The following is a 16892-nucleotide window of genomic DNA, read 5'->3' on the forward strand; positions in this document are numbered from 1 at the left end:
AATTAAAACAGCAAGACATTAATTAGCATAAATGTCTACTGACAATAATTACAAATATTTATTTTTAATTCTTTTGCTTCATATCTGTAGAAAAATATTACAAGTTTGTCTTTCTCATTTACTCCGCCTGCGTCAAAATGTGTTTAAAGGCATAATATAATGACAAATCAGACTTTCTTTGTTTTTTTAATTAAAGGATTTGGAAAAAAGTGACCATAGAGAGGTTATAAATGTTCAAAAAAAAAAAATATATATATATATATCTGACTAAATGTAGTCACGCATTGTGGGTGGCTGGGTGCCTCTGTTTCTCCATAGCTTGACCTTTGTTAAACCAGCACCTTTCTGTCCCACAGGCTACTGCTCAGATGGAGGAACGGCTGTCTGATTTCATATCCTCCTCAGCTCCTGACAAAGTCATGCCTTTAGCTGACGGCGTCCTGAGCTTCATCCACCACCAGGTCATCGAACTGTCTCGGGACTGCCTGGACAAATCCCGCGAGGGTCTCATCACCTCCCGCTACTTCTACGAGCTACAGGAGAACCTTGAGAAGCTACACCAGGATGTGAGTATGCAAAGACAGCCACGGGTGGGAGACTATGTTGGAAGTTGATGGCATATATTTCGAGAGTATTGACTCCTTGTCATGCATGGTTTCAGTAAGGTCCTTCCTGTTGTTCCTTAGCCATAAATCCATGTCTGCCTAAGTGGTGATGTCATCGCAGCAGGCCAGAGGTCATCTCTATTCTGCTGGGCAGTCATAAAGAACTCGGATCACGTGTTTTTGGTTCCCTGAAAGTGCGTTCGTTATTCTTTTGGCTATGTGGTCACCTGTCACATCTGCATTAGTCAGGAGATGTCATTGATGTCTTGATTAGCTCAGTTACAGTGCCACAGGGGCAGCATTATGACTCCCAGAGGTCCCATACTGATCCCACAAATCGTGTGTGCAGGAATGTACAAGAGTGTGTGTTTGATGTGTATTGTAGGAATGGGGGGTGCAGCACCTTCCTGAATTTAATTTCACACCTCAGTAACCACCACTGGTGACGGATGAGTATCCCAGGCACCCAAGAGGAGGGTGTGGGGAGTGAGAGACAAGGCGGGAGAGAGAGAGAGAGAGAGAGAGAGAGAGAGAGAGAGAGAGAGAGAGAGAGAGAGAGAAAGGGAGGGATCAGGTCGGGTTTTCCTCTTTCGGTTGGTTGTCCATAACCATCCCGTTGCTGTTGCCTGCCAGAATCAAAAATGCGCACATCGTGATCTCATGCAGTCGCTATCACTGCAGACATACTTGGCATTCAGTCGAGTAGGGATGACATCATCCAGCCCGTGCTAATTGGCTGTTTTAGTTTGGGAGGCGATGGTGACAGGTGGGCCAGACGGGGACCGTGGTATAAATCGCATCTTCAGCAGGTGCACTCAGAAAAGCATTCCCAAAAATTCTCCATTTAACACTTCCTCGCTCGCTCAGAGGATGTCCTGCATTTCGTGGCAGAGGCGGCTGGAGGAAGAGGAGGTTCTTCAGCACGTTTTAGAGCGTTGGGAGCAGAGCACGGTCAGAAACCATGTGGATCCAACAGTTGAGTTTCTGATTGTTTTTACTTTGCAGGGTTACATTGAGGCAAGGTCTGATGGATGCTATTTTATGTTGTCGATTTGAAGACTTGTTGGCAGTTTAATACTCAACATAGTCTTTAACTAGATTATTTTTATGCTTATAATTCACCTGCTAGGGTTTACTTTATTGAATTGTGAATAGTAGTACTTTTTTGTTATATATTTGTTATAGAGTATGACACTTTGAAACCAGAATTTAGTTGTCCATGTAAAGGATGCCCTGATGTTCAAATTCGATATATTTGATACATTTTTATAAAATTTGATATAATGGCCAGAATTAAAATGGGGGGGGGGGGTATTTTTTCCCACTAAAAATAAAATCCATAATTTTTATTGATTGGCATCACAACATTATACCCATTATATTAATTTTTCTCTTTGTTTTTCTTTTTATGTGGTCTTGCACTATTGACCTGGATTGTTTTAAATGTATTCTCTTCCTTGTCCTCAGTAGTAGTCTTTATTTATTTAACTGGACATTTGTCTTAAGGTCAGACTAGTTGTACATTTTTAAATGACCAGCCTATATCATTCAGTCTCCCATGGTTGCATCATTAAAAACCACAGGAGCCAATCTCAAGTCCGGGTCACTTTAGTGACCTGACTGTCACCATGACATCTGGCCCTTAAGGAATCCTGGGAATCTTCTATTGACCTTATGTATAAGAGTATAGAGTGAGCTGATTATTAGAGCATCTAATTTCATCTAGTTTAGGATGTGCTAAACCAAATCCCTCCCTCATCCTACAGCTCTCACCCCTGTTACTTCTGACAGTCTATAGTGTATTTACTCAGTGGAGAGACCCTTTATTATCCTGAGTGTGTGTGATTCACTGGCGGTTTCATTACCTGTATTAATAATTCAGAGGCTGATTAGACATCCCCTGAGGTGACTGTGCTGTCTGTCAGAGATGGCTCTATTACCATCAGCAGGCTGTTTAACCATCTACTCTAAACGGCTCTTCTCAACCCAATTGATGAACTCTCTAGTTTCTGCTCCTTTTAAGCCCTTACTTTTTATGCACTCTCTCTGTACACTTCATTCAACCATCTCTTATTCTAGTGCTGAGTGTCAGAAAATCATGATTGATATACGCGTCTGGTTTAATTGTCACAGTGGAAATGGAAGGTCTAAGTTTAACACATTGTATTGTGTTCTCTAATTTGTATACTGCTCATTTTGACAGATTTATTAGGTGTTCCATTCATGCAGTGCACAGTGTATATGCTGCAAATTGAGTAGTATGCTATTCCAAAACTATTGTCTTCTCTGTGTATTGCTAGGCTCATGAGCGTTCCGAAAGTGGGGAGGTGACGTTTGTCACCCAGCTTGTTAAGAAGCTGATGATCGTCATCGCTCGGCCGGCCCGGCTGCTGGAATGTTTGGTAAGCACTGATATTTTAAAGGATTCTAATCTGGAATCTTTGACATTAGTTTCAGCGAGGTTTCCTAATGAAGCACATGCTCAGTAGCATATAATTACTTAAAATTTGCTTTGTGAATAAAGGACTAACTGCAAAGTGATTCACTGTTTTGTTAATAGAATCATGGCAGAAATGATTGCAGTGCATTATAAATTTAATTTTCATAAATTTCCATTTCATAGTTTACAGTGCCCAAAAATGAACACATGCAAACATAAAGGCTCCTCTGACTTCCACACGGAGCAGCAGGGCTGCATGATTGTGGCCACATGTGTATTTTGAGTAATCTGGTGCATTCAGTAGTATGACAACATACAGTACAGCTCAGCACTGATGGAGGACCAGCAGCTGAGAGAGTAAATGAGCTGTTAACCTATTCTGCTTCATGTGCACATGATGCATCCAAATACCTCAGTGTGACACCTGGAGACAAACCTGCCTGAATAAGCACACACACAAATATTCTAAACTGTTCCTTAAATAAGTGACAGTGATTTTGGCACTTTGCCTCTTATTTTCTTTATATTCTTAAATAAATGTTTTTATTATATTTTGTTATATACTGTATATGTAGCATTGTTTCATTTTGTCATGTCAAGTCACCTTTATTTCTATAGCGCTTTTCACAACACATTGCTTCAAAGCAGCTTTACAGTGATGATAGGAAATTAATTTAGTTTTAGTTGAAAAGTAAGTTTTTGATTGATTAATTTCTGTTGTAAAAACTGATTTCAAAATGTAAAAACACATGTAAAAAAATATATTGCACAAAATGAATACAATAATGTAAATATTATTATTATAAGTGAATCAAAAAATTAAAAGCACATTTAAAAAATTTAAAAATAAAATAAATAAATAACAAGCATGATTTCATCTCTTAAATGTCTTGGTGTGTTTTGGTAATAATTTAGACTTTTTTCAAATCTAATTTCAGCATTTTATCTCCTAATTAGGACTTTTAATCATAATTTAGAATTTTAAGTCATAGTTTTGACAGTCCAAAATTTAGAGTTTTTATCTCAGGATTTTTAAAGCCCTAATTTCAAATGTTCATCTCACAATGACTTAGCATGTCATATTTTTTTACTTTTTATCTAATAATGAGGACTTTTAAAATCATATTTTCAACATTTTACCTTTTAATTATGACTTAGCATGTCATATTTTCGACTTTTTATCTCACTATTATGACTTTTAAAATCATATTTTTTGACTTTTTATCTAACAATGAGGACATTTAAAATCATATTCTCAACATTTTCTCTCTTAATTATGTCTTTATGATAATTGAAATGAGCTGATCAGTAATATAGTTTAACATTTAGTGTCCCCAACTGAGCGAGCCAAAGCCTGTTATCATCCCTAAATTAGAAGATATTTCTGTCCATTACAAAATGTTTATAAAGAAAAAAATAAAAGTATATGGTGATTTATAGATATTTGACTGAATCCAGGACCGAAGAAACAAAAAGTTCTTACAGTAATAAGTTCATCATTTGAAATTTTTGTCCTGAAGTATTTGATATTCGATCTACTCCAGATAGAATAAATTAAATGATTGAGGATTGAGTGGGACTGAGTTTATGTCAGATTTTAATGTTCATATCATGTGAACCTATTTCTCCCTGTGTATGTTGTTAGGAGTTTAACCCTGAGGAATTCTACCACCTGTTAGAGGCTGCTGAAGGTCATGCTAAAGAAGGTCAGGGTATCAAGTCTGACATTCCTCGATACATCATCAGCCAGCTGGGCCTCACCAGAGATCCCCTTGAGGGTAAGAATGCTACATACAGTCACCTTAAAAGCATTTGAACACTAAGCTATACTTAAATGTACCAGACAATGTAACATCTTGTAACAACAATATAGTCGTTGTTATATATTTTTAAGTGTGGTGTAAGTGCCCAAATGCTTCTTGGGGACTGTATGAAGCAAATCTGATGTTATTGGTTTTGCAATCTTTGATCAAGGACTACAATAACATTTGTGTTTTTCAATGACACCTTTTCATTTTCATTCCCTCTTTTCACTCTCTCTCTCTCTCTCTCTCTCGTTCTCTAGAAATGGCCCAGCTGAGCAGCTATGACAGTGGTAACCCTGAAACCCCAGAGACAGAGACAGATTCCACAGACGTGAGTAATAGAATAGAAAAGTCTTCAATAACTCCATCGACTCTGTATAATAGCATTCAACTAAGACCAAATGCTTGTGTTTATATGCAGAGTCGAGGAGCCACCGTACAGCCACCCCAGCTTCAGCCTCAGACCAAGACTAAACCTCCACGTGAGGAAGACTTTGAGACCATTAAACTCATCAGTAATGGAGCCTATGGGTAAGACAATGGGATTTCACAGCTACAGGAATGATTATAAATGCTAAGGTGTTAGACTTTTAGAATGTCATCTCTTCACGTCAGTTAGAAGTGATGCATGCCTCTCTCCACTCAGGGCTGTGTTTTTGGTGAGGCATAAGGAGACCCGTCAGCGATTTGCCATGAAGAAGATCAACAAGCAGAACCTGATCCTGAGAAACCAGATCCAGCAGGCCTTTGTGGAAAGAGACATCCTGACATTTGCAGAGAACCCTTTTGTTGTCAGCATGTTCTGCTCCTTTGAGACAAGGAGACATCTTTGCATGGTTATGGAGTATGTGGAGGGTAAGAAATACAACATCTTTGTAGAGGGTGACTATGTTCATGAAGGACTTCAACATGGGATACAACCACAGAGTGATGCTGTTGAAACTGTTTGTGCGTGTCTACAGGTGGGGACTGTGCCACTTTACTGAAGCACATTGGAGCTCTGCCTGTGGACATGGCACGTATGTACTTTGCTGAGACGGTTCTAGCACTGGAATACCTTCACAACTATGGCATTGTGCACAGAGACCTCAAACCTGACAAGTAAGCAAACGTAACACCAAATCACCCTGTTTGTAGTTGACTTTCTATTCTTAATTTAATAGGGGAAAAATAAAACATCTCACAAACTATAGTAGCTTGCAAATCTTGAAGTATCACTATAACTCGATCAAATACCTCCTTCAGGGGTTTGTATTTGAAAGTTAGATGGAATCTAAAACAAAGAATTTAAAAGCATGCTTGTTTAGGCTGTAACAGATCAGTTGGCTTTGGTTTAGACAGCATTTGTTTTAGATGGATGGATGGTCTTCACATTCACTGATGTCAGAATAAAAAATTACCTGTTTTTCTACAGTCTCCTGATTACATCAATGGGACACATCAAACTGACAGACTTCGGCCTGTCCAAAATTGGTTTAATGAGCTTAACAACCAATCTATATGAGGGCCACATTGAAAAAGATGCCCGTGAATTCCTTGACAAACAGGTACAAGTGTCCTCTGGGACTGTAGATTTTCACATTGTTTCTGTTTTTAATAAAAGGAACTGTGGTGTTCTCAAAACTCTTTTTTTCTCAGGTGTGTGGTACTCCTGAATACATTGCTCCTGAGGTGATTCTGAGGCAGGGCTATGGAAAACCAGTGGACTGGTGGGCCATGGGTGTCATCTTGTACGAGTTTCTGGTGGGCTGTGCTCCCTTCTTTGGGGATACACCAGAGGAACTGTTTGGACAAGTCATCAGTGGTTAGTGTCGTATCTAGAAGAAAGTGAAACAAATATTTAATCATGAGAAACATTACATACATTATAAAGTCATGAGTGTCCAAACTTTTGACTGGTACGGCATGTAATATCAATTACATACCTTTGTTAAAAAAAACTTGACACACTCCTTAAATCGGTCTGTTCTTTTGTTATCTGTCTGCTTTTAAAAATACTCTGAAATCTGATCTGTGAACCGAATTGTGTTATTGTTGACGGTTTCTGTTTGGTTTAATAGATGAGATAATCTGGCCAGAAGGTGATGAAGCTTTGCCTCCTGAGGCTGAAGATCTCATCTCCAAACTACTGCGGCAAAACCCTCTGGATCGTCTGGGAACAGGTCCTCTAGTGCACAAACTCACACTTACACAGACTGACTTCTCCTTGATCTATTCCCTGGTTTAGTCTTAGAGGGGTGACTTGACTGATGTGCTTAGATTAATAGTGTATGAATAAACCTGAGCAGAAAATCTTGAGAAGACTCTGCTTTTTTAATGTTATCCTACATCTCTGTTCCCTGAGAAATATTTGAAGACATCTCTCTCTCTCTCTCTCTGTCTCACAGGGAGTGCGTTTGAGGTGAAACAGCACCGCTTTTTTACTGATCTGGACTGGAACAGTCTCCTAAGGCAGAAGGCAGAGTTCATTCCTCAGCTGGAGTCGGAGGATGACACTAGCTACTTTGACAGTATGTCTTCAGGCAGCAGGGAATGGAGTGAAATTTATAACAAGATACTTTACTCTCTTCCATACCTGCAACACAGATACACACCACATGAGTTTATATTATCTAAAACACATCTGAGATCTCTCTTTCTTTCGACCCTCTAGCACGCTCCGATCGGTATCATCATGTAGACTCGGAGGAAGAGGATGACACAAATGAAGATGACCATCTGGAGATCCGTCAGTTCTCCTCCTGTTCACCACGATTTAGCAAGGTGTGAAGTAACATGCTAACACTCTTAACAAAATGATATATGTTCAAATAATAGTTAATTCATTATTAATAATCAAAATAAACAATTATTCTGCCAAGTAAGGTAGTTTAAAAGCAGGGTGGCATATAGGGCATATGGAAGAAAAATGGGACAGAAGGGAAAGAAACGTACTTTGCACTGTATATAGTTTTAGTACTGTGATGGGGGCGCCATGTCAGTCATTTCCTGAATAATAACCTGTTGAAGACAACTGAAATTTTGCATCACCTTTATTAAGGTGTAGTCTGTTTGTGGTTGCCAGCACTGTTTACATTTTTTGTATCAGCTAATCAGAATCTAGTGTTGGTATCTGTTCTGCTTAATTATAATTTCAGTCTAATGCTTTAAACAGTTTATACTGTTTTCAAAGTTTAGTATTGCTTCACTTTTCTTCTATTTTCTTCCTTTTTAACTTCACCTGTCTTCATCACTCCCCATTGGTCTCCATCTCTCAGGTATATAGTAGTATGGAGCGTCTTTCTTTGCATGAGGAGAAGCGTACCCCTCCTCCCACTAAGCGCAGTCTGAGTGAAGAGGGAGGAGAGCGGATCGACAGTCTCAGTGGCCTAAAGTCTAGAGACCGGAGCTGGCTGGTGGGCTCGCCTGAGATGTGAGTGAAATCATTTTCATCTCAAATCATTCTAATGAATGAATGAATGAATAAAATATATTTCTGAAAAATGTACTATATTTGTCCAACATGGTGTAATAAACAGTTTGGGTTTTTTTATGCAGCTTAAGAAAGCGTCTATCTGTTTCTGAGTCATCTCACACCGAGAGTGACTCCAGCCCACCTCTGACTGTACGTCGCCGTTGCTGCTCAGCCATCATCGAAATGCCTCGATTCGCCATTTCCAGCGAAGAGGATGGCGGTGTGGGGGGCAGGAAGACCCCTGTGAGGGGCCCTCGTGGGGAAGATCTGCCTCAGGCCATACCAGAGCTCCCTGTGGAGAGAGAGCTCAGGCTGGATGAATCGCCCACCACACCAGGCTCCACTTCCAGCCAGATCAGCCAATCCACTCTCACATGTCAGTCTTACTAAATTACTCTGGGGAGTATCTGTTCTAGCTTTAGCTAAAGATTTTCAAGAGAAGTCAAAGATTTAATGAGGCGTATCTCACATAAAAAGGTGCAAAAATTGACTGGGGTTTATGATTTTAAGTAACACCATGTTGAATCATTCTGATAGTTTGCCATTTTCTGTAGACATACCTCTGACATCTCTCATTTTTAATTTATGTGCATGTGTGTGATTGCAGCTGGTAGTTCTGGTGATGTGCTGGATCGAGCTTCTCGCTACAGTGCTGAAATTTCTGAAAACTCCACTCCTAAAGCCATCAGTGATTTGGCAGCTCGAAGAGCTCGCCACAGACTGCTTTCAGGAGATACAGAGAAACACACATCACGCCCACTCAACAAAGTCATCAAATCAGCCTCAGCAACTACCCTCTCACTTATGATTCCTGCTGGTAAGTGCACATGATTGGTGCATTAGTATTTTAACACAATATTAAATACTTGAATAAAATCAATATCACATTTCTATACAGGGCAAAAACAGTACATATGTGATATTGCTTAACTATATCATGATATAAATATGAGACAAAAACTGGGGACATGATATCTTGAATTTTAGGGGCATTCTAACTGCATTCTATTTAGGCTACATCACGCAGCTGTTGCCCTGCTTCATGTTTCTCACTAATCAACTGCATGAAATGTAAGATTAGTCAAGTCAAGTCAAGTCAACTTTATTTATATAGCGCTTTTAACAATGTAGATTGTTTCAAAGCAGCTTTACAGTGTTAAACAGGAAAATAATGCAGCATAATTTTATTCAGCTGTATAGCCATTCTGGAAAAATTTCAAGTATCATACAGTGACAGTGTGGGCTTTAGATTAATAATTTGATCAGTAATTTAGTTTAAATGGTTAATTTAGTTTATTATTTAGATGTATTTCGATGTTTAGTTGAAAAATTTAGTGATTAACTACGTAGGTCTGGGGCGGATGGGTGCGTTAAATGCGTTAATAATTTTAACACATAATTTTTTCCCATAGCTAATTATTTAAAAATAACATGTTAACATCGACAGCCCTAGAACAAACATGATGATAGGCTGTCAATCCTTACCCTTTTGCTAACACCAACATGTCCTACTAGTCAAAATCACAGTCTCTTGATTGCATCGGCTGTCTCCTATCATTTAGAATAAATGTGAATGGCTATCACACTTTAACTGAAATTCTTCTCTTTCAGATCACCATGGTGCCTCTCCTCTTGCCAGCCCCATGTCCCCTCACTCTCTCTCATCTAACCCCTCGTCACGTGACTCTTCTCCCAGCCGAGACCTGTCCCCAGCTGTCTGCAATGTTAAACCCGCCATAGTCATCCACCGAGCTGGCAAGAAATATGGTTTCACCCTGCGTGCCATCAGGGTTTACATGGGAGACACAGACATTTATACTGTGCACCACATGGTCTGGGTGAGTACGGCAGTTCCAATTATTCTCCATGATGGAGTTAGACCGCACCAATTTGTGGTTTTGAGTGCTCTAACATATTGCTTTGCAGCACGTGGAGGATGGAGGACCTGCTCATGAGGCTGGACTGAGAGAGGGAGATCTCATTACACATGTTAATGGAGAGCCTGTCCATGGACTTGTGCACACGGAAGTTGTAGAGCTCATTCTCAAGGTACATTTGGCAGCCATAATCTGATGAGCCTTGTTGCTTTTGAATTGATTGGTAATCAGAATAATTTTTATGTTCCAGAGTGGTAGTAAGGTGTCCATCTCTGCTACGCCATTTGAGAATACTTCTATTAAGGTTGGACCTGCACGCAAAACCAGCTACAAGTCCAAAATGGCCCGGCGCAACAAAAGAACGAAAACCAGAGAAGGACAAGACAGGTGATGTCTAATATTTACCATCATCCAAATACTTACATCCCCCTGATTTCAATTCCTCAGGCTTACATTTACTGTACCAGTAATGGTTTGTATATGGTTATCCATTACAGTAAGAAGAAAAACTCCCTGTTTCGTAAGATCACCAAGCAGGCGACTCTTCTCCACACCAGTCGCAGCCTGTCCTCTCTAAACCGCTCAGTCTCATCTGGCGAGAGTGTCCCAGGGTCTCCCACGCACATGTCCCCTCGTTCACCCACACAGGGCTGTCGTTCCACACCCGACTCTGCCCACTCAGGTGAAGCCTTTATCTTTATTTCACAACAGTAATAAAGATAGGAAGTAGTATTAAAATATTACATACAACATACTGTACAAACCTACTGCTGTCATTTTAATTTTGATACACATTCAACACTCATTTATTTTTACATTACATATTGTATATTAGTTCCCCATAACATCATCAATATCATGTCTAAGGTAATTTCATTCATCTCCATATTTGTTTTGGTATTAGTTAATCTGAAACCTTCAACCTTCTCTTTCTCTACTACAGTTGGTGGCAACTCATCCCAAAGTAGCTCACCTAGCTCCAGTGTGCCAAACTCTCCTGCCAGTTCTGGTCAGATCAGACCCAGCTCTTTGCATGGTCTGGCTCCCAAACTGCAGCGCCAGTACCGTTCCCCCCGCCGGAAGTCAGCAGGCAACATCCCCTTATCCCCTCTGGCTCGTACACCATCGCCCACCCCTCAGAGCACCTCCCCCCAGCGTTCTCCATCACCTCTTCCAAGCCATGCGCTCATCACTTCTTCAATAGGCCAGTCTTTCCCAGTCAAACTCCACTCCTCGCCTCCATTAGTAAGACAGATATCCCGCCCAAAGAGTGCAGATCCTCCTCGCTCTCCTCTGCTCAAACGTGTCCAGTCGGCTGAGAAACTTGCAGCCTCTCTTTCTTCTTCATCGTCCTCGCCTTCTCCATCTTCTGCTGCTGATAAAAAGTTGCCAGTTGGGGCCAGCCGCAAACACAGTCTTGATACCTCACATTCAGAGTTTAAAAAGGAGATGCTGCAGCGAGACCCTAGTCTACAGAGCTTGCAGGAGTCGGCCAGTGAAATTCTAATGGGAGGAAGAATGTCTCCTGCAGAAAAGGGCAGCCTCCAGAAGAGTTCAGTTCGAAAACTGGGTCGGCAAGAAGGTCCTGAATCTGGAACTGGAACTCTGGGACTTGTTCCTGGGAAGAGTAAACTGAAAGACAAGCTGTCTGCCATTCGCCAGGATCGCGCTGAGCGCCGCGAGTCTCTTCAAAAGCAAGATGCCATCCACGAGGTGGATTCCTCGGAGGATGAGACAGACGAAGGGTCAGAAGACAGCCAAGATGGACGCAGGACAAGCTACGTTCCTCCTAGCCATATCTTGAGACCTACTACTGTAATGGCCTCTCCCCATACCATCAGGATCGGACCAGCAGCTCCACCAACACTGGGACTGATACCCTCAACCGTTGCACCACCAGGCTCACCTCAGCCCAGTCAAGGACTGCAGATACAAAGCCAAAGTAACACTCAATCTCAGACACAAACTTCAACCTCACCACCAATGCAAGCTGCAGCCAAGCCCCCAGAACAGTATCCCTCAACCTCTACTATGGCCCAGGACTCCAATTCAACACTATCTGATGACTCTATAAAGAAAGAGTCAACGGTACAGGACTCCAGTATTAGGCCTTCTCCACCCCAACCCAGCCCTCTGTCCAGCACCTTTTCCACCCACGGCAGCGCCTTTACCTCTGTCAGCAAAGACCCATTTGTCAGACCTACCACACCTCCATTGGATCCCCGGAGGACCCCCAAAACTTCTGAGCCCAGGTCCAAAACCAGTGGTAGAACGGATTCTAGCACTGCTTCTGGAGTAGCCAGGGAATCCCCTGTTGCTACCACACCAACCGGAGGCATCACCAAGGAGATGAAGGAGGCCGACAACCGAAGACAGGCTGCAGCCGCTGCTGCTGCTACCGCCTCTGCGTCCACTGCCTCTGAGAGCGGAATGGACAAAGTCGTATCTCAGCTGGCCATTGTTGCTAAGAGTGTGCTTGGCCCTGTTAAACTCAACATCCCAGGTACTAAAGAGGCCTCTGAGCGGACAAAGGACCAGCGTCCCCAGGTAGATGTCACCCACCCAAAGATAAAAGAATGTCGTCTGGAGCGTCCTGATTCTCCTGATCGCTTGAGTCCATCTACTGCTTCCGGCTCCCAGTCTCCAAGGCTGACTGAATCTCCCTCTAAACAAACATTATCCAAATCTGACCCAGCCTCAACTTCTCAGAGGTCTTCAGAGGTCCCAGGGACTTCAAAAAGGCCAACTACTCCAAACTCCCAAGCTGGGGAAGAGAATCAGGAAAGACCAGGGACTGCACAAAGTGGCACCACACCAAGGCCTAGGTCTGAAGCACAATCACGGGCCCAGGCAAAGCCCAGTTCCACTACTTCCCGAGATAAATCTAACACAACAACGTAGCAGCCTTGCGTTTTCTCCAGCTTTAATTTAACTTGCCTATTAACAGACAAATGCACATTTTAACACAAAGCAGTTATCCTGTTTAATGTCAGTATCCCTGTGAAAAGATTATAGAAAGATAAGACAGAGGAAGGGATAGAGGTGTTTACACATGAGCCCAACAGCTTAATTTCAGAATGTTTCATGATCTGCCATTCACAAAATAATTGAGGCTGTGTAATTGTTTTGCTTTTCTTGTTCCTCTTTTTTAAGTCTTTTTCTTAGCAGCTAGAAAACCTGGAAAAATGCATGGTTCTGCACCTTGAGAGCCAGAAACGGTGTCCACTTACAGTGTATTACCTCTTCATATTATCTTTATATCGCTTTAAGAATCTTCTCTTGTAGTATGTATAGTTGTGCCTTAAAGCAACACCTCAACATTTCACTTGTATTTCTTTCTGCCTGTTCATCTTTAGAGGAAGACATATTGCAGCAATAAGAGTAGCGTATCCCAAGCAATTTTTACAAACACACCAGGTTGATTTCATCACGCGTGTAGTATATAAGAAAAACCAAACTGCGTTTTCCATTTTTCTCACTCGTGTCGGCTTTCAGTTGTCAAACAGCTGTGAGATGCGTCTATGAAAATGGACCTGATATTTTCCCATGGCACTGCCATCATTAATGTTGTATATGGAAACTTAAATTTGGTTGTACATTGTGGAAGAATGATGGTCATTAATGGCATGAATTACATCTTTACACGTTATACTGTTTCTTTTCAGAATTAAAGATGTTATTAGAAATTATTTAAAATTACTACGTGTAATAAATCCTGTGGTTTTTGGCCATCATTCGCGTCCCGCTAAAGACATTACTGCAAGCGCAAGTAACTTGCATATCACTTGCAAATCATGTTTGGTTTAGTCCTTGTTCAAAATTCCAAGCGGACCATTTTATTTCTTACTCAGCTTGCATATTTTATTTTCTCTCATTTTAATATCTGGACCAATCTCTCTCTGTATATTTGTTTGCCTGTTTTTTTTTTCTTTCCCCGGTAGACTTGTATCTGGAGTGTGTGTGTGTGTGTGTGTGTGTGTGTGTGTGTGTGTGTGTGTGTGTGTGTGTGTGTGTGTGTGTGTGTGTGTGTGTGTGTGTGTGTGTGTGTGTGTGTGTGTGTGTGTGTGTGTGTGTGTGTGTGTGTGTGTGTGTGTGTGTGTGTGTGTGTGTGTGTGTGTGTGTGTGTGTGTGTGTGTGTGTGTGCGCGCGCGTGTGTGCCTATGTATAGAGCATGTTTGAGTTGCGTTTGTGTGGGTTCTAATATAATGTACATTTTAAAAAAGTCTGTTCTTTGTTCGTTTTATGCCCTAAACAATGGGAGTTTGTTTTTTAATTGGTGTCCTGTCTTTGCCATATTCGGCTCTTTGAAATATACCAGGCAAAGATGTATTTGCACAAACCCTTTTTATTTTGTGTGTAATTAATATGAAAAACCAATAAATACAGTATCCAGTTAGATCCAAGACTCGGTTGGGGTCTTGAGGGGTTCGACCAGTGGGTGAGACTGGTATGTTTTCATATTATCTTGACATGACAATGTGTTAACACCATCATGTATTTAAAGCTTAACCTGTGTAACTATAATGTTTTAACCACATTTTGCATTTCTAATCGAATCCAATTGTCTGTATTGTGTTTCTGCTCCGTTTACCACTCAACTTTTATGCACATTGTTTAAAGTTCAACAGTTGCCACTAGTATAAATGAGGTCTCGTTGCTCAGTTTCAAAAGTAAGGCTATTTCCAACACACTAATGTGCTACTTTGTCCCTGCCCATATGGAAAAAAAAAACGCAAGTTTTTTTTTTAGTTAGACTTTGATTGTGATTGAAGTCACTTGATGATGGTATGTACAGTACAGTAACGCTATAACCTTATTCATGTTTTGTCCGTATAAAATGTGAATGGATGTATTGCACATTTATGCTTCTTTAGGGAATGGAGCTGTTGATCGCATTGCAGCCTGAAGCTTAATTCCTGATGAACCTAATTAACCTTGGCACCATGATCAGTGACAAAAATGCACTTGTAACGAGAATGGCATTTGGATGAAGTTGGAAATGCATCTGTGGGCAGTCAGGTTTAATATAGTGTTTGCCCTGTTGCATCAGGAGAACACTGATCGATCTTACACCCTAGTGGCCAAGGCATAAATACACACTGTTACTAAGGCTTAACTATTATGTCCACAAGATGACTTGCAACTGAATCCCACTCCAAAGTTACATTCTCATACCCAGAGAACTTGAATCTCCATTTAAACAAAATTTGTTGGGCTGCCCTTAAATGTTTACATGCGTTATACCTTGAGAGAACATTTGTAAACGGCACACTAGTGCATTATGTCTAAATAATGTGTTGTGTAGTGCGAGTGCTCGGGCACGTTTTGTAGCTTAGATGATAGCAGACCACTAGTGATTTCCTGCATTTGAGATTTGACAGGGTGTAAAGACATTAAGCAACTTTGTTGCATTCACTCCTAGTATTTAGTTTTCTCTTATAATTTTTTTTACATGAAGTCTCTGAAGACCTGCTTCACATTATAGGCTACGTGTGCTTTTAACAAAAAGGAAAATGTAATTTTGTGTGTAAATGCGTGAAATTCATCTCTGCTCCCTTTTCTAAAGTCGTGAGCTGCCGTGGGCTGTGAAAGTGGGCGCTAACTGCCTTCTCATGTACGTGATGTGGATGATGATGATGATAAGGGTTGGGCTATTTGTTGAGGTAAAATCAGGTATCAGAATGCCTGCGGTGGTCATCCATCAATGTCCCGCAGCCACATGCCACCGTGCACGCACTAGTGAAATGTAATCTCGCACACCGTCTAGAGCAAATTCACCCACCACCTCTCACCTGTGGTATAGCTCAGCTCTTTATGAATGAAAACCTTTGGAGCACACATGCACTACTTGCCTCTACCCATATAGACTCCATGTCCAACCACTGCCCTGTCCTTGCGTCTGTGTGTTTGTGTTTGACCCAAATAGCAGTACAGATGAGATGGTTCACTTTCATGTAAATATTTTAAGTCTAGTGTTCTGAGTGTCTTTAATATGAAAAGAACTGAAGTTATTTGGTGTGCAATGGCCATTGCCTTAGAAATGACGCATAGATGAATGGGACAATGACTAGACATCATTTGTATTTTAAGACTTGACAGTCAATTTGGTGATACAGTGGTGTTATGGATCTAGGGCACTGTCCATGTGTCTGTCATGCTTTGTCCAAGACTAAAGGAGACTGTGGTTGTACAGACACAAGTGAAAAGAAATGGGCAAAGAAAAAAAACTGCTAGAGTTAAACCAGTGCAATATCTTACAATTTTCTATTGTGGTACGACGCATGTTTGTTGTTAATCCTACCTTATGAATAATAAAGATTTTTTTAAATAACTCAGAATGTGCTTTGCATTTATTCACTGAGGTTGATGCAAATGGATCTGCCGAACGGATATTCGAATTACCAGTAAATGTATAATATTCTTGCACGCAACAGCTTTTTATTTACAAAACATGAAAAAAAGAAACATCCACATTTCTGGATATTATATTTTAAAGATATATTTGTAAAATCCATATAAGCTTTACAGATTTTCATTGGAAAGGGTTTAAACAATGTTTTCATGCTTATTAAATCATAATCTCATTACTCATGAACAACCATCACAAAACAAAAAACAGCCATGGATCATCCAGGTAACAGCACACAGTTTTAACAATCTATATGTAAACATTTTATATAAAATATCTTAATCAGGACATACTAAAAAAAA

The 16892-nt window shown here is 40.7% G+C and overlaps 1 protein-coding gene across 5 annotated transcripts in view; it reads left to right on the forward strand.

Annotated features, from left to right (window-relative positions):
- mast2 (microtubule associated serine/threonine kinase 2) overlaps positions 1-16511 on the forward strand; it is a 175887-nt gene extending 159376 nt beyond the window's left edge. For 4 of the 5 annotated variants that reach the window (XM_079841680.1, XM_079841682.1, XM_079841681.1 and 1 more), the window contains 20 exons: positions 357-566; positions 2906-3007; positions 4691-4823; positions 5111-5181; positions 5272-5381; positions 5497-5705; positions 5813-5951; positions 6265-6397; positions 6489-6654; positions 6911-7012; positions 7238-7360; positions 7504-7613; positions 8108-8262; positions 8388-8680; positions 8912-9121; positions 9916-10142; positions 10231-10353; positions 10432-10568; positions 10679-10863; positions 11125-16511. In XM_079841680.1, coding sequence (XP_079697806.1) covers positions 357-566; positions 2906-3007; positions 4691-4823; positions 5111-5181; positions 5272-5381; positions 5497-5705; positions 5813-5951; positions 6265-6397; positions 6489-6654; positions 6911-7012; positions 7238-7360; positions 7504-7613; positions 8108-8262; positions 8388-8680; positions 8912-9121; positions 9916-10142; positions 10231-10353; positions 10432-10568; positions 10679-10863; positions 11125-13082 — 4896 coding nt within the window. In that variant the 3' untranslated portion in view covers positions 13083-16511. Of the gene's footprint in view, positions 1-356; positions 567-2905; positions 3008-4690; positions 4824-5110; positions 5382-5496; positions 5706-5812; positions 5952-6264; positions 6398-6488; positions 6655-6910; positions 7013-7237; positions 7361-7503; positions 7614-8107; positions 8263-8387; positions 8681-8911; positions 9122-9915; positions 10143-10230; positions 10354-10431; positions 10569-10678; positions 10864-11124 lie in introns of all 5 variants that reach the window. The other variant, XM_079841679.1, reaches the window with a different exon arrangement.
- Positions 16512-16892: the final 381 nt, after the last annotated feature.

The sequence above is a fragment of the Gobio gobio genome, assembly GCF_949357685.1.
Source record: "Gobio gobio genome assembly, chromosome: 17".
NCBI classification, from domain to species: domain Eukaryota; kingdom Metazoa; phylum Chordata; class Actinopteri; order Cypriniformes; family Gobionidae; genus Gobio; species Gobio gobio.